Genomic DNA, 19,134 nt, shown 5'->3' on the forward strand with positions numbered 1-19,134 from the left:
CAGTGTTATTCACACAGAGTATTTGTCTCGTACAGCTTACGTGGGAATTATTGCACTCCAGATTTGGGGTTCTATTTGCAGATAAGGTCCTCCCCTTGATCAATCAGACAGGGCATTCCCTGAAGTTAGGCTCTGGGTGGCAAGGGGACAATAGTCTGCTACCACCAGGGCTTTCAGGAGATAGATTCTTATAACTACAAAGAGGGTGGAGTAGGCTCATGTGTCTGTGTGAGAGAGAACAGGAAGCACAATGGAAAACCACGGCCCTGCGTGGAGCCCAGAAGACCCCCACTGCCTCTCCCTCAATAAAAGCCACCCACGCCAACAGGGGTGTGAACTCCTGCTGGACTCCCCTTCCGCTCTTCCCTCCAGCCTTCTCCCTCAGTCCTTCCCTCAAATCATCTCTCTTTCCTTTCAGGCACTGTTAGTACCTCTTTGCCTCTGCCACTCTCGACATGCATCTCTCCACACAGCTGTCCTCGAACACCATGTGTGGGCCAGCGTCCTCCTGAGTTCCCCTCCCTCAGCCACTGGGCCTCTCCCCTCTTGTCACATTGCTTACGTTGCTTACGGTCACTGTGTTCACATCCCTTCTGAAGCACGCTGGGCCTGGTGATTCGGCCCTCTCCTCCGCTGCTCCACATCTCTAGGCTCTTGCTCACTGTCAGTGTGGTAGGTGCTCCATTACTAACTGCTCAATAAATGAACCCAGACTCCCTTATATTGAGAGGTGACTGAAAAAAGGAAAAAGTATTGCACCCTTAAGGCTTACCTCCGGTGGGCAAGGACCATCTCTATTTCTAGTCTATTCTAGGCTGAATCTCCATCTGTGAGCCCTAGTAGCCTGCTCTCCCTCCTAAGTTCTCACTGAGAGCAATCGGGCACCATTTGCAGATACAGAGGAGATCTCAGAAATGTGAGTTTTCTCATGAAGGCAGCATGGTATTTTAAAAAGCAATAAAACAATGATTCCTAAAAGCTCACATTTTTGACTACCTACTATAGGCAGACATTTTCACCCACACAGATGCAAGGCAGATATAAATGATCATCAGCAATCTCAAAATGAGGAAACTGAGGCTCGTGGTCACGCTGCTAGTGTGGGAGGGAGGCAAAATATAAAACCAGGCTTGCCAGACTCCACAGCCTATGTTCTTTCCCATTATGTCACTGGCCACTAATTAGAAGAGTCAGGAGATCTGTTTCTTGCTCTAGGAAGGCTACTAGAGCTGTACAATTTGAGCAAGTCACTTTGTATGTTGTATTCTTTCATTAAATACTGAAGTTGGATCATATGATTGCTAAGATTCCTTCTAGTTCTAATATTTCATGAACATAGAAATGTAAAACACCACCAGCTCTTTAACTGCCTTCTACATTTAAGGCATTGTGGCAAAAACAAAGAACTATAAAGCCATTCCTGCCTTCAGGGCACTTATAACTGAGTTGGAAAGACAAGGAATAAAAACTTGAGTTTGACTAATGTAAGAGTTAAACAGAAACAAATGCAAAACCACCAGAGCACCAGACTACATGGCAGTACTTGAGAAAAAACACTGTCCTAACTACAAAAGGAGAAAAGTGGATTTCAACAATGGTACACCTCCCCCCTCCCCCCCAACTCCCAAAATATATTTGTGCTGCTGGCAGAAAGAGAAGAGATGGACAGTGCATCCGGGAAGCGCCAGCGACTAGAAGGGATCCCTTCTGTTTCACGGGAAAGCTTTGTGACAAGTTTCATAAAGGAAAAAGTAGGCTAGAACAAGCTTTTTATTTCCAATCCACCTTTCCTTCATTCCCATGAATGAGGAGGGGGTACAAATGAGAGCAGGCAGCTGGGAAGAAAAATAATATGGCTGGTGGTTCCTGACCTCTTGGAATCCTGCCAGCAGAGAAGCCCGAGAGGCAACATTTAATTGTGGAAAAACCAGCCTGCTCTCCTCTTATCTTTTTCCTCTGTGACTTAAACCCACAATTACTGGCAACCCCTAGATTTCAAGTCACTCAGCTGGTGGTGGCAGCGATGGCTGTGTCTGCTGCTGAAAGCAAAAGGGAGTTGGATTTCACCTGCCTCCGAAGCCAGCCCTGTGTGAACATAGCCCTTATCCAGCTTTACGACTTCTCCCATTAAAAAGTTCATAGATGCCCTCCCGTCGGGAATACCACCAAGTGAGAAGTCTAGATGGAAAAAAATAGAAATGCAATTTCCAGCTGCTGTATAATTCAAAGGACAAGCCATGAGTCTCAAATCCTGAATTTCATATTTCATTTCAGCACTAAAGATGTAATTTTCAATTTTCTTTTCTTAAGAATCAATCTCTGAATTTCTTACCATATTCATTAAGGCAACTCACTGACTGGCTCCTCTGTCTTTCAGCAGCTTATCTTTCTCTCCCATAGGGACATTCTTTTACAGTCTAACAAATGGGCTTACTGTCCTTTGCACACAACATGTTATTTGACAGCATTTCATGATGGAAAAATATGCGTCTCAGTCCTGACTTTCTTACCTACAGATGAGAAAAGTGTGACCTTGGAGAAGTCGCTTAACTTCGATAATTTCAGAGCTTTAAAACTTGTTCTGCAGTAATGGTCTCACAGAGAACAGTAGAGATTTAACCTTGAACATCAAGTGTTGAGCATGCACAGGAGATGGATAATAAATATTTACTTCCTTTTACCTTAATGTCTTTGCTTCTTCACTGAGAAAATGTTTCTATTGCCAACTAATGTCCTTTTCTTCTCTAACACTCTTCTGCTCCAAGAGGTTGTCTCCCATACACCTCTGCTCCCACTTTGAATTACCATTCTATTTCAAAACATCTTAATTTACATGTAAGCATGTTTATAGTCAAATATAATTAAATCATGCCCTGTGGGCACACTCTCCTAAGGATGCTGAGAATTTCCTACATGTTCTATTTTCGGGTGTTCTCCAGTTGCTTAAGTGCTGATCAATATGTACTTTGGTACTCATGGGGCCTACCCATACTATGAATTAGGAGCTCTTGCCTTGGGATTCATAAACATCTGAATTCCATGGATAAGCTTCAGTGCTTCCATTGAAATATAAATACTTAATCTGTGAACAAGCCTATGCACATTAATAACCTGAAATTAATAACCACTGTCCTGAAGTAATAAAAGGCCTGTGGTCAGCATCCATTGGGGTCCTTGTTCTGCACACTCAGCCCTGCCACCTATGTTTCTGAGCTTCTGTGCTCTCTCCAGAACTCATATTCCTCCTCTCCACTTAAGTCCAAGAATAGTTATTACTCACTTTTATTGAGCATTTACTATGTACCAAGTATTTAATATAGAAAAGCTTCACATGTATTGTTCTAGTTTAATACTTACAACAACACTATAAAGCTAGTACTACTATTACCTCTATTTTATAGATGAGGAAAATAAAGTATAAGGAAGTTTTAAAAATTTACTTGCCAAGGTCACATAATTTATAATGGGCAGGCCACAGATTTAGCCCAAACACTCTCGCTTGAAAGTACTTGACCCAGTGCTGTAGTTGCCTCTCCAAGCTCTTTCACTTCCCAGAACAAAATAAGGGCACCCTTGGAGTCTTTTTTTGCCTTTACATACTGGAGGATCACAAATCCTAACATCTCCTTTAAAACCCCACCCTTCAAGACTCAACTTAAAAATTACCTTTTCAGTTAGTTAATCATTTCCCCTTCGGTGTTCATAGAATACTTTGGACACTTAAAGCACTGAACACACTGGTATAATTTTTTGTTTCTTTCTCCCTGAACTAGACTGAGCTTCTAACTCATCATTTTGAGTATGCCTCAAGTATTTACTGTGTCTGAGACTGTGCTAAGTACGGGGACATAAAGATGAACAACACACAGTCCCTGCCTTCAAAGAATTTGGTCTTACAAAAAATGTTTACGTTGTGTAATGATAAAATTAAAAAATATATATTGTGACTAAAAGCTAAATAAATAAAGAAATAAAATAATTTTAAAAACAATAATTTGGTCTTGCGGGACAGAGAGAACTAAACAAAAAAGGGCAATGACGTTTTTTGAAATTGTATCGTATCATAGAGGATAAGGACTTATCTTTGTTTCTTAAAGCCTGAGCAAAATGCTAGCACATAGTAGCCTAATACATTACTATTGAATGAACAAATGAAGTGGGAAGAAGGGCTCAGATGCTGGACTGTTAAATTAAAAGATCTACCATCCCATCACGAAAACTCTTTGAGGTTATTTATACACTGACTCACCTAAAAACTGTTTCCTGTGTTGGTGTCTATGATACATTTTTCTTAATGTCAGACTAAAAATATACTTCCAGTACACCAACCCCGTCTGCCTACCCAAGGACTAGAAATGAACACAAGGTAACATGTAACAAAATAAAACACAAGAAAACTCACTCATTTCAATACTAAGCTCACCCACTAACAAAGGAGAGTCTATCCTGATGGAGCAGTGTCTTTTAAAATGGTTCACCTTTGAGGGTCTCTCAAGTCACCTACTTATAAAATTAAAGGGATACTCATGTGTTTTTTTATAAAGCCAAAGAATCTTAAGTGAGTCATAAACTCTCAGCATCAGAGAGTTAGAGTAGAAGAGAACTTTCACTCTCAGAACAGGAGCTACTCCATAGCACTATAAATAGACTTATGGTGAGATCAAGGCAAAAAAATTCTAACATCATGTACACTTACAACTCCTCTATTTCCCAGTTGGATGACTTTGGACAAATCATTTAACCTCTTTCATCCTCAGTTTCCCGATTCTGCCAGAGGGAGAATTGTAAAGACGATCAGATGAAATAAAAGTATAGTTGTCTTGATCAGAGATCATCTGGTTGCAAGTAACCGAATTTCACCCACACTAGTCTAAACAGAAATTAGCTGGAAGGATACAGTAGTATCTCAGGAAAATCAAGGCAGAAAGTGCTGACAAGCTTGAGAGTCTGGAACCAGGAACAGAAAGCTGTCAGGAGTAAAGCCTTCTCTTGTAGTGTATCATGATTACACCACATAGTCCTTCACCTCCACCTTTGTCTTTGCATCTGGTTTGCCCACTCTGCCAGCCATCTTTCTTTACTTCTCTATGCATGTGGTAAATGACTGCTGCTCAGTTGGCTCTCAGGACTTTAAGTGCCAGTGAAGGTGAGCCTAGAACTACTGAATGCTGATTTCTCACTAGAGAATTTGATTGATTCCCCTCGAGTCAAGGGGCCATCCCCAACCAGATCAGCTGCGGCTGGGGGGGCTGGTCACGTGGCCAGCTGCCCACATATTAGGGGTGTGTTACACTCTAAAGGAGAAGAGTTAGGCAAGGGTATGGGGTCAAAGCAAATATCTGGTAACAAAGACAACCACCAGCATCTCTGGAACAAAAGTATTTTGTAAAGAAGTCACCACCCAGTGCCAGCTATCTTGTGGTAATCATTATGATCCCACTGAGCACCTTCGGCTTGACCACCACTGGTGACAGGCTGCTTACTATGTGCAGAGACAGCCGTTTCATCACAGAACAACTCCAACCATTAGAACTCTTTTCTGTGTGACAGCAACCTTTCTTTAAGATACTAAATTTAAATATTTGCAATCTTCCCACCAAATCTTACCTTTAATGAAGGCATAATCCTGCTTGTTAGGGTCAGGCCTGGACTTTCCTTTGTAGTCATAATATGGATAAAGGGCCAAACAAAAAAGATAGATTCGTTGGACAATTATTTTAGGAAACAATCTACACCAGACAATTAAAAAAACAGAAGCTCTTCTTCCTCTAAAGAATTACTACCACCTCTCCTACTAACACCATTACTACTAATTTACTAAAGCAAGAAAGGAACTGCAACCCTTTCTGGCATCAGTGTGTAAACAGTAGGTACATGTTGGGAAAAACGTTTTTTCCCAATGTAGAGTTTTGGCACTTTTGCCAACAGAATTCTGCCTTGCTTAACAAAAGATTTTCCTAGTCCCATCTAACTTCCTTTTGCTTTGAAAAGCATAATCCAGAAGATAATTTTACTTCCTTTTGTATTAAGTTAGCCAAAATAAATAAAGGTGTGATTTCCCCATAAAGAACCTCATAGCAGCTATGCTATGACTGGCTGACATTTAAATACTGACAAGAAGACCCGAAGTTAGAAGAGGAGGTAAAAACACAAAAAGACCTTCTGTATATTGGAGCACCATTATAGAATCTGCTGCTGCTAACTGTTCTTCTGTTCACATTATTCAGTGATGTCACTAAGCTTTTATTTTAGCAACCAGGATATACTTGTTACAGATGCAAAGAGAATCCCCTCATTTATATTCCAAACTCAGAGCAGGAAATGAGATGTGGGTGATCTGCAGCTGTGGCACTATAAAACAGGACCAACCTACCACCTAGTCTTCATTCTAGACTGCATTACATTCCCTGAACTACAGATTGGGAGATATAAAAACAACAATGACGACAACAAAAACAACAAGAAAATACACCTTTTTAGAAAGACCAGCACAACTTCTGTCCAAGACTACCAGAAGCCGCTGTCTGGTAGAGGACAGTATATGGTCACGTACATTTTCCTAGGTACCACCCACGTCTACACTGTTGATGTACAATGGGGAGATCCTGCTCTGGCTCCAGCCAGCTGTGCCACGGTGGGCAAGTACCACAGCGGTAAAAGTTTCCTCATCTGGTAATTTAAAGGACTAGTCCTTTAACTTGGGTTAAGCACTCATTTGTGAACTCTCTTACTCCAAAAATATATAAGTAAATATGACCAAAATTTTATATAGAATATCAAGGGGCTCACTTAGCCCTTGAACTCCACCCATAGACTGCTTGGTTGAAGATTGTTATCTAACATTCCTTCCAGAGTTCAAAGTCCGCAATAAGATGGTTGATGTTTAGGAACAATTTCTGTAAATTATCCAACACCATAAATGAGTGTTTTGTTAAGACTGGAGACCAACCTAACTCCAAATGTTAAATTGACTAGTAAGCCATTAGATGACTGGAAGGAAGTGTGAGGGATAGGATATATCAAACTACAAACATTAATAAAAAAAAAATCTTTGAATGGTTTTGGAGGAGCCTTACTCTGTTTCTGGATTAGATTTTTTCATTTGGAAATGCATAACACAAAACCATTGAGCCAGGCAGAGCTTTATAGTGATGCTTACAGAGAAACTGAGAGCATGACAATGATGTTATCCAAGTAATGTGCTCATGAGTAATTGCACTGAAATAAAACAAAGCCAAAGGTCCCCACACTCCTGCCAATACAAACATGTTCACATGGTTAATTCCAAAGGAAGAGCTGTAAAGATGTGCCTGAAGATTCCCTCAAAGGGAATGATAATCCATGAATGAGTGAACATACATCACATTCCTAATCTCTGCCCTGGGTTAAATATCAAAATATACTCTCCTCCCATGATTTTAGTTGCTTTCTATCCCATGTCAGTAAGTAAGACTGATTCATGCTAACAAATTCTAAGTTCTAGCCTTAGTTTGAGGGGGCACACAATTCTGTAAGAATCAAGGAGACTGGCCATGTAAGCCCATCTTGAATATTGACAACCTCCCTGTCTTCTACCCAGTGTTGTAAACCCTATTCCATTAAAGTCTCTGAGACCTTTTTGGTGTGTTTTTGAGCTTTTTTCAGCTTGAGGGGAAAGGGAAGGAGAACAGAGGGAGAATTTGGTTTTCATTTCTGCTTGCATTGACTCCAATTGTGTTAAGTAAAAATCTTTAAAAGGGAACTTTAAAAATCTTGTCGACACTAGCCTACAATAAGAAGTATTCAATTAGAAATGTTTTTTATAAACATATTGTAACATGGTTGTGAATCAAAAAGAACTCTTTTTTAGGGGAGCAGAAGTGGGAGTGGGAGGGTCGAGTTGCAGATTTCTTCTTAGTAGTTACTTCAACATGTTTTATTAATAAGGACTATCTGCTGAAGCATGTAAGTCCAGTTGTGTGAATATCATACTATTAATAGCCTGTTCATCATAAGAGTTACAGTTTTTACAGTGTATGGAATCCTGTGCCCCATTAAGCTCTCTTCACGGACCAAAGCTTTCCCAGAGGCATCAGAAAACATAGAATTAAGAACCACAACTCTTGCTGGTGGCCGATAATCAGTTCATGGAAGGATTCCCTGACTTTCTTCCTTCAACAAATTCACCCCTCATCATTTTGGATAATGTGACAGTTTATTTTTTACAGTCAACAGATCATACCTCTATTCTGTCTAATTGTCTTCACTTGGTGTGTACCGAACATTCCATAAAAGATGCACAAATGGAAGAGTACAATCACTTCATAAAAAGTTAGGCAACTTTCTCCCAGGATACTCAGCCATCTAACTTGAAAACTGACTGTGTAATAATGTTATTTTAGCAACTTTTTTCACTAGAAATACGTTTAACAGAAATGCTTTCTGTTTGGGGGAAGAAAAATCACTTGCCACTGATAGAAAGAATTCTACTGCTTCATGTAGACATTTGCGATAACTAAATAATCAAGTAAGACTTAGCATTTGATTGTAGTGTATAGCACAGAGCTCAAGGCAAAACAGAATGCCTTCATTACATAAGAATAGAACAGACATTCTGGCTTTCCCCCACCCCACATCATTTATCATTCTTCAGCCTAAGGGATGTTTAGACTCCTGAAAATCCTAGATTTGCTACTCAAGAAAGATCAATCCATTTTGAGGCTTTCTGCCAAAGACTTTCAGAGATTTTATTTCAACAGCCTCTAGATTTAAAAGCTGGGCAGAGAGACATGTAAAAAAAAAAAATCTTCTCTTTTATCTGTGGGCCCAGGTTTCTCAAAAGAAGCCCCTTGGAGAGTCTGGGAGTGTGCTAAGTATGTGACTTGCAGACGTAATCATTAGAATGACAATCCATTTCAAGTGGGTACCATTCTAGCCAATGCAAGCCCATATTCCCCAAATGCATACATAAATTGAGTGACTGGTAATACACTTTAAAAGAATAGTATATTTGGAAAAAGTATCTCAGGAGGGTATCTCTTTAATGAACTGAGATATACCACTCCAGAGTATATTTTTTCAAATAACAGAATTTGGCCTTACAGAAAGATCTAAGTCCATCACTTAGATAATCATTCATTTTTACCAATGATATCTATAATATCTATATATTAAGGCTGACCTTTTTTATTACAACCTTCTCTGTCTACTTGTGCTCTTTCAATTTCCTAACTCTGCAGAGTAAAAACCGAAGTCCTACGTCCCAGAAGCACCAGGTTTGTGCCTTAACCAACATGTAAATTCCACGCATCTGAAATATTCAGGAAAAAGCTAGCACTGACCCAATCATAGATTTCAACAGATAGAACTGTTCATAATTTGTTATTGGTATTTACTGAAAGGTCAGTTACTCCTGTTCCCAATCATCTCTGGATTCTCTTCAACTGGCCTCCCTTCCCCAGCTCTTACAGACTATTGTTTTAAAACTACCACCACTTAAAAGTTGAACTGTAAGTGGAAAAACAAACTATTTTTTTCCTATTATACTCACAAAACAGAACACTTCTGACACCACACTGGGGCGGGCTGGTTGCTACACACCAAGCAAGCAATCGACTCTGCAGCAGACACTGGCTGGGTGTCCTCTAATCCAATTCAATTCTAACACTATCTACCCCACAGGTTAAGGGCTCAGTCCCCCACTGTGCCCCCCACTGTGCCCCTGCTTCAGATGCCAGTCACAAGCACAGGTTGTGGCCTGTGCTTCTGATCAACAAGCTGTGAATCAGGGTTCCCACGAGGCCCTCTTTGGGTTTGATTAATTTGCTAGAGCAGCTCGTGGAACTCAGGCAAACACTTTACTTACCCATTTATTATAAAGGATATTACAAAGGATACCGATGAGAGAGCTTCCATGCCTTCTCCATCTGTGCCAACCTCCAGTAAACCTCCACATGTTCAGCTACTGGGAAGCTCCGTGAACCCAGTCCTTCTGGGTTTTTATGGAAGCTTCATTACACAGGCATGATTGATTACATCACTGGCATTGGCGAGTAACTCAAACTTCAGACCCTTTCTTCTCCACGGACGTTGGGCAGTGGGGCTGAAAGTCCCAATCAACCTCTAAACAGGCCTTGGTCTTTCCAATGACCAGCCCTCATCCTGAAGCTCTCTAGGGACCCCCCAGCCCGCACCCCCTGCACCAGTCATCTCTTAGCATGCAAAAGATATTCTTATCACTCAGGACATTCCAAGGATTTTAGGAGCTCTACATCAGAAAACAGGAGGAAGAACAAAGGAGGAGTATCACAAACTGGTTACTGCTTTTCATACTCATCACTGAATGACAACTGGAGGTTTTAAAACTGTTTATGTTTAAAAGGTGAGAAGTAGGGGCTCTGTTTAAAATACTTTTTCAAATGTGGATTACATTTTTTTTGCATTATATGCACAGAATCTCTTCTTTCTCAATAATTAAATATAATATACACAATCCCTATCTATTTTTATTGCTATAAATTACCTTATAATGCCATCATTTTCCTCCCAAAGGCACCAGCCTGATTAAATTCCGGGACTAATGAAAGAATGACCAGCTATCATAGTGTAAGTGAATGCTTTTCTACTTTTCCGAAGGTTTGTTAAGATCTCAAATCCCAGCTGTATTCACCTTTAAATGAAAGATTTAAAAGGAATAAACATTTAACCCCAAATTACTAGAAGTCATTTAAAATATGTAGTCCTTAAGTTATTTTATCTGCTCAAGGATGCTTTAAAGGTTGGTGAAAATGCTGTTCAGACATATAAAGTCAAGCACCACAGAACATTCACGACGGACACATACAACAGTGGTCCCATAAGGTTATAATAGCTATACCATATAGCCTAGACGTGTAGTAGGCTTTGTAGAAGGATACTCTATGAAATTTGCACAATGAAGAAGAAATTGCCTAACTATGCGCATGTCAGAATGTATCCCCATCATTAAGTGACACATGACTGTATTGGAAATCCCAGTTTTAATTTCATAGCCCAAACATGAAATCTCTTCTCATTGTTTGAAATCTGAAACTCATTTCATAGACTGACTGGTCCTGACTTTTCCTCATTTGAGGCAATATTGTGACAGCTGAACCTTTGATAAACAGGAAGCCATCCACTCCCAACCTCTTTTCTCATATCCTATTTATTGTTGACAGAAAGGAATCCAAAGTAATGATAAAATATAAAAAGTGGACAGGCAGTCTCACGCATTCTTGATACAAGGATCATAAGAAAACTTAGACCTGTTGTGTCTGATAAATATCATAATTAAAATACATGGATGTATATGAGGGTATGTAAGAAAACTCATGAAAAAATGGAATTAAAAGATAATAAGAATCTTTCTATGGACTTTTGAAATACCCTTGTATAACTGTATCTTTCAAGGAGCAAAGACATAATATCACACCTTAACTGATGCATTGTTCAGTGTCCATAAACAAAGGTATAGGAGGATAAATTTAAGAAAAAAGTTATTACCACAAACCCAATGTGTAACCTTCTCGTATTAAAGTCAGCAGCTCCCACTCACTACTACTGCTCGTGAGAAATATTTTGGATCTGATTTTCTTCATGGTTCTATGGTTTCAGTTGTTTTATCCATTTATTGAAGGAACTGTTAGTTGTCTATCTTGTTAATTTTTTTAGTATGCCCCTGTTAAGTATATGCCCTTATGTTACAAGAAAATTAAAGATGATTTTTAAGATAAGAAACTTTGCTACAATCTTTTTCCAGATGAAGATAAAATATATTATGGAGCCTGAAGACATACTTGAGAGAGAAAAAAACATACGACATTCATATTTCATTTACATATAGAAATGTTTTAGTTAAAACATCACCAACATGGGCATTTTTATTGTTTAGGGTTAATATTCACAGGGAATTAATTTATCTGTGAAGTTATTAACATATGTAGGATTATTTCTTAGTTTCTAGTTTGGGAGAAATGCTCAAGATTTGAGTTTAAAAACATTTTATTACACTGTTGAAGCTGAAAAATGTGAATATTGAGCTTTCAATATATTCAAACGAGCTTGGAGAATTCCAAAATATTCAATCCATCTATATTGAACATAAAACTTCATCACGACCTGGTAAAAGCCAAAATACTGAGCTATTTTAAATTATCAGGAAAGTTTCTTTTCATTTTCAATTATAAAAAAAGTTCAGTATACATATTTAAGAATCTTTTTCCAAATATTGTGGCATAATTTAATTTTCAAAATTTATCATCAGATTCTAAACTTTCACATGAACTTACCTGAGGCCCCTAATTATTTTACTAAATGAATTTGATGCCAAGTTCCAAAACCAAATTATAGGCCAATCACCTTCAGCAATGAGGAAGACCAGCAAAATAACCCAGTGCTTTCCTCACAACCTGAAAACAGAACCATGCCCAAGTGGTGGACTATGATTTTACTCTGAACAATATCCTATCCCAGTAACAGCCTGCTTGAAAAGAGAAACATGTTACTCTTACAGTCAATGCTGAACATCGCAATTACAATTTAACCAATATAAGCAACACAGGGGCAGCTAGGACCAGGATTAGTTTGTATATAAGTGTTACTGATTATTGAAATATAATTTAAATAACAAAAATCTTACTTTGGAGTGGGAGGGAGCAAGCAGCTCAATCATTTGCTATATGTTCCTTTTTGGCAGGAGAATGACACAATCCAAAAAATTTCTGGCTGGTTAGCTCAGTTGGTTAGAATGTGATGTTAAAACATCAAGGTCAAGGGTTCAGATGCCCATACCAGCCAGCTACCAAAAAAAAAAAAAAAGAAAGAAAAAAAAATTAATCTGGTACATTCTGCCCACCAGGAGCTTACAATCTAGTGAGGAGTCAGAGAAAAAAATTCAGCTCTGCAGACTGCAAAGCTGGTAAAGTAGACATCATAAGGCCAATAACGAAAATTGTTCAAGGGAAGATAAATTATATCCAGAAGGGGAAGGGAAGCAATATAGAAAACTCCTGGGAAGGCTCTAGGGGCTTGTGACAACTGGGATGTCTTGAAGGATGAGTAGGTTTTCAACGAGGAGCTCTCTGTTCTGGGAAGGGTGTTGTCAAGAAAGGAAGAGGCCGTACTGGCCTGCTGCCCCCTCAAAAAAGAAAAAAAAAAAGCAAAGAAAGGAAGAGGAAGGTACGATGAAGATGGGGAAAGGTACAAAAGGAGCAAGTTTCTGGATATGTTTACAGAGCAGGAAATTATTCCTGTGGGAGGCTGCAGAGAACCTGTGTAGGTCAGTCATAAGAGAGAAGGTTACACACAGCCTTGGGCTAACATGGAGAGGACTCAATGCCAGGCCTTATTCGTGAGCCCTTGAAGGTGTTTTGAGCAGGGGGATGATAAGATTAAAGCCATGCTTCTTTTATAGACTAATCCCATTAACCAAGGTGTAGAAATAAGAATAGGAAAAGGGCTGAATTTCAGCAATAAGACTGAACAGATACTTGTATTTATTATTTATTAGCTACCTGTATTTATTTTTTTATTTTTTAATAGTAATTACTGTTTTCTAAGAGCTTTACAGAAACTAATTCACTCCTTATAGTGATTTGGTTAATTAGGAATTATTTTCCATATTTTACAGAGGAGGAAACTTGGCTCAAAGAGGTTCTGTAACTTGCCCCCACATTGCAGGGCTTTTAACACGCAGTACAGGTATTTAAGCCAATCTGTGTAGGACTCCCAAGATTATGTTCTTACACATCCTACTATCCTACCCCATAAACTGGACAGAAATCAGGGAACATTTCAAATGAAACTTTGGCCCCTTTGAAAAGCATGCCAGCTTAGAGGCAGCCTCTAAGACGGTCCTCAATGATCCCCATCTGGTGTTTGTGCCCTTGTCTAATTGCCTCCTTTGAGTGTGGATTTGAGCCTATAAGTTAATTTTTTACAAAGTTATGCAATATGTTTACTAATATCTTACTTGTGGGAAACTCATAGAGATTATAGGATTGGCTTGAAACCATTCTTAGGTTTCAAGAATGGTTTCAAGCCAATGGGGGGGTTTGATTCTTCCCTTTCTTGTTGAGTTTTTACATATGCTGGTTCTTCAAATGTGTGGTAGGCGGGAGGGCAGCCGTGCAGTCATTCCAGGTTTGTGGTAGGGAGTTCTACCGTTGAAACTTCTTGTTTTGAGGTGAAGGCTTCTCATGTCATGAAGATCATTAGTATGACTGCCGTTAGGGAGATGAATGATGCTATAGATGACACTGTATTTCACACGGTATACTACGCATCGGGGTAGTCGGAATATCATCATGGTATTCCCAATAGGCCGAGGAAATATTATGGGAAGAATGTTAGGTTTACACCCACAAATATGACCGTAAAATGAATTTTGGCTCAAGAGACGTTGAAAGTATAGCCTGAAAATAGGGGAAACCGGTGGACGAAGCCTCCTATAATGGCGAATACTGCCCCCATGGATAGTACATAATGGAAGTGTGCTACTACGCAGTATGTGTCGTGGAGGACAATGTCTAGTGAGGAGTTGGCTAGTACGATCCCTGTTCGACCTCCCACCGTGAATAGGAAGATGAAACCAATTGGTTCGCTTCTAACCAATAGATTATAGCAGAAGTGATGGGATGTCACTTCCAACATTGAATGGCTTCCTTCTGGGCACTCCTTGTGTTCTCTCTTGATGTCTCCCTGGATCACTATCCCCGGCGGAAGCTAGTTGCCATGTCAGGAGGATCAGAGGCCTGTCAACAACCACATGGGTGGGCTCAGAAGAAAATCCCTGTTCCCCCGCTGGTGGAACCTTCAAGCCTTCAGATGAGACTGCAGACCAGGCCAACAACTTGACTGCAACCTCAAGAGAGAAGCTGAGCCACAGACTCCCAAACTAAGCCAGGCCTGGATTCCTAACCCACAGAAATGGGGCGATAATAAATGTTTATTGGTTGAAGCTGCTAAACTTGGGGGTAGTTTGTTACTTAGCACTAATATAGCCAGTAGACGGCAATTATTTAATTTATTATTACCGACTAAATCTCTTCCTTTATTTATACTTGGAGCTAGTAGGTGAGAGTCTGAATAGTAGAGATAGTACCTGAAATAAGCCACAAGCAACAAGCTCAGATAACAGATTACTATGCCCTTGACCCTTCCACCCAAACATACATAAATAAGGTAAGTCTACCTATCTCATCCTCCCATGGCTTTTCTTACTATCCTCGTTCTCCTCTTCTTGAATACATTTTTGGGACTAGGAATACTAAAAACCAAATCTCAGGGGTCATAAAACAGTTTCCAACTTACAGCTTTTAATCTCATAGCAAACTCTTTCCTTCCTAAAGCTCACACATTACATTATATATTTCTTATTATAGCACATAACATATGCTTTCTCATTTGTAGTTTTAAGTGTCTGTTTTCCAGGCACCTTCTCCCCTAAGCCCTTGCAAGAATCATGTCTTGTGCAACTTACTTGTATATACTGGGTAGCTAGCTAGTGACTAACATATGGTTGGGGCTTAATAGTTTGCAGGAGGAAATGAATAAATGTGTTGCATATCAAATGAATGAGTGAGGGAATAAGTCAATAGGCAAGAGATTAGGAACACGGGAAACACCACTTGAATGCTTCAAGCTGTTGTGAAAATCTGGAATTTCTTATCAGCCAATTCCTTCAATCTAGAATGCTCTTCCACTCACCCCCATCCTCACTCCCAGCCCCTTGACAGGCACTTTTCTCTCTAACACTCACCTCAAATACCTGTCCACTTGCCTCTGCACACTGCTCCCCCCCCCCCCCACCCAAACCAGCCAGAGCAGTTTTCCCTTTCCCTGCTCTAAGCCTCTTCTTTTTGCTCCCACAGCCACCTGGGCATACTTGGCCACAGCACCCAGCACACCATAGTGTAATGACAGGTTATTTGTCTGTCATTTCCACTTGACTTAATTATATGCCCCTTGAAGGACAGCACATCCAGCAGTAGGGGGCACTCAAAAACAGTTTGAAATAGTGGATAAGAGATTGAATGAGTGGGAAAAAGAAAACTCCGCATTCTGGAAAATTATCTAAGCATAATCTGTTTGTTCATTTCAGATATCAATCAGGCACACAATCATGCTCCAACTCCTAAGCGAAGTAAAATTAATGTAATTATATATTAAGATTACTGCTAGTACACAAAAGTTATCATTAGAAAAAGTGTTTCGGTCTGTGGACAGGCCCCAGGCAGAGCTGTCTGTTAAAAGACTTTTTTCTTTTCCTCACATTCCTAGTCCTGTTTCAGTAAAAAAAAAAAGTTTCCTTCCTTCCCAACCTAAGATCCCCTATACTGTCCCCAGATGCTATACACGTATCTGCTTTCCAGAAATCACCCAAAATCTCCTTCCCACAGAATGTTTATATGTCCCATGCCCTCAGAGTTTTGAACTGCAGTTGGGAAGCTTCCTGAGTTAGAAATCCCAGCTTGGGCAATCTCACTGGTGCCCAAGTGTTCTATCTGTAAAATGGAATAATAAGACCTACTTCAAAGAATTGCTGGGATTAAAAGGGTTAATATAGGTAAAGTACCCAGAAAGTACCTAGTAAGTAGTAAGCACTCAAAAGTTATCTGCTATTATTTTATTATTATCATTTTGACTGTTACTAGAACTGAAGAACCTGAAGAGGGACATTGCAGAGAGAAGATAAGAGGAGCGCACACTTACTGATTTGATTATTCAGCTTGAATGCGATGTCCAGCTGCAGGATAAATAGCATGAACTGGAACCAAGGACTCATCTCCATCGAGGGGAGGGGAATGTGGACAGAAAACACAATGTCATTGGCTTCAATTTCCCTTGGAATTGCTTCCTCGATGTCTCGGATCTTGTCACACTGATTGGGTCCCCAAGGCATTAACCATTTTGTCTTGTGATGGTTCTTTCGAACATCCACGCATTTCACTGACATGTAGGACACTGCCGTTGTGGGCCCTGGAGCTGAAAAGAGAATGTTTTTCTGTTTTAGAAAAACTGTCTACACAAGTGATCATTTCTGGTTAACATTCTTTCCTCTACTGACTTCACTGAGTTTTTGTACAGCCTTCTACAACTGGGGATTCATAATACCTAGGGACCTCCCAAATCCAGGTGAGCATCCTTCAGTGACCTCAAGAGGTGTCATAAAAGTATCCCCAAGAGCATTCCCATTGTTATTTAAATAATACATTTGTAACCAGTTACTTCTTCACTCCAAACCAATGTCACAAAAATCAACTGTGCAATAATTCCCACCTGCCTGGGGGCTTGGAGGGCTCTGGTACTTCACAGAGCAAGCACAATGTCTGAAGTCAGAAGACCTGGGTCTGAAGCCTAGTTAAACAACTTACTGTCAGTGAATCCTGGGTAATTCAGGTAAACCTATAATAGCTTCAGGACCCACATCTGAGAAACAAGATGGTTGAAGATTCCTCTTAGCTCTAAAATTCCACAATGCTGCTTTTGATTGAGATGAAGAACTATGTTGACCTCAGGTCACTACTTAGCTTGGTACCTATCAGAGGGTGGGAACTCAAACACTGACTGATATTTCGAAGATGTACTAAAATATGACACAGGAATTTCAAGAGAGCAAATCAAATTTGAAATATGTAACATTAAAAAAACACTCTTTTGTGATTATGAAATGATTACATGATTATAACAGAAAATTTACAAAATACAGAAATTTGAAATTCAAAACAACATTTACCCAGAATCCCACTAGAGGGAAGTAACCACTGGTGGAAAAATATCAAAATACTATCTTTTCTATGAGTATGTAATTAGATAAAAATTTATACATGAATTAAATTGAATAACTTTAATATACATACAAATATTAACATGTTTTTATAAAGTAGGGTCATATCATACATAGTTTTACAGACTTTTCTTTTTATTCACTAAGAGAAGCAGGGTAGCATGTGATAAATAACACCAGCTCTGGAGCCAACCCGTCTGGTATCAAATCCTGGCTCTCCCATTTCTAGTTGTGTTATCACTAATCCATGCTAGGAAAGTTTTGGATGAATTACTAAACTTGCCTGTGTATTAGTTTTATCATCTCTTAAACAGCAATTATAAATAGTACCTACCTCTCCAAGTCACTGTTCACTTTCTACAAGTTAACATATGAAAGCCCTGAGAACAGTGCTTGAGCACAGGAAAAGTATAAGATTAATATTAGCTTTATATTATAAATATTTTCTGTAAAATTAAAATTTTTCAATTAGTGGTGGCAAAATAATCACATGATATACCAAAATTAACTACTCCTTCTTTAATTTGTAAAAGCTGTCTACAAATAAGAATAATTCTTTGCCTAATATTTTTGTTAGTAATTTCTCCTAACTTTTTCATCTGCTATCTAAATTTGTTTATGGCATATTTTAATATAGAGAAGTTCCAGATTTTATATAGAATCCCTCCTTTCCTTTATGTTTTTTTCCATGCTTTTGTGCTTAGAGAGATAGCCACCTATATTGACTTCTAGTTATTTTTTATAATTTTTTTAAAAAAATACTTAAATAGTTAAAATCCATATGGAATTTGGTTTAATATAAGAGATGGTGAGGTACTAGTTTTACTTTTCCTAAATATTTTATATATCCTTTATTGAAAAGACTCTCCCTTCTTATTGATTTATGACATCACCTTAACCTTATGTATACAAGTGTATGTTTCTGAATAATCTGCTCTTTTCCATGCATTGGGCTGTCAATTTATGGGCCAGTACAACACTGTTTTGAATCTTATGAATTGATGATTTGTAACAATAGCTGATAGAGTAACTCACCTCTTCTAATCCATTTCAAATTTATATCTTCTTGCTGGGATTTTGACTGTGATTATATTAAATCTATACATTATTGTGGGCAAAATCCACATCCTTTCTCAATATTTAGTTTTCCCACCTAAGAAAGGCACTGCTTCTCCATTATCTGGAGTCTATTTTTAAATCTCTGTAAACTTTCATAGTGTTCTTCATATGGGCCTGCTAATACAGTATAATTTTTAAATATATCTATAAAACTTTTCTCTGTTATGTTAGTAGTGAAAAGAAAACATTATAAATTATGGTTTATGTGTGTGGTTTAAATATGTTTAACT

At 38.9% G+C, this 19,134-nt stretch overlaps 1 protein-coding gene across 1 annotated transcript in view; it reads right to left on the reverse strand.

The window, feature by feature from the left end:
• The window catches only part of WLS (Wnt ligand secretion mediator), a 94,863-nt gene that overhangs the window by 41,432 nt on the left and 34,297 nt on the right, over positions 1-19,134 (reverse strand). The window contains exon 2 of the mRNA XM_063106330.1: positions 16,711-16,983. Within this exon, the coding sequence (XP_062962400.1) occupies positions 16,711-16,983 (273 nt within the window). The remainder of the gene's footprint in view (positions 1-16,710; positions 16,984-19,134) is intronic.

This window comes from Cynocephalus volans, chromosome 8 (genome assembly GCF_027409185.1).
Source record: "Cynocephalus volans isolate mCynVol1 chromosome 8, mCynVol1.pri, whole genome shotgun sequence".
NCBI classification, from domain to species: Eukaryota; Metazoa; Chordata; class Mammalia; order Dermoptera; family Cynocephalidae; genus Cynocephalus; species Cynocephalus volans.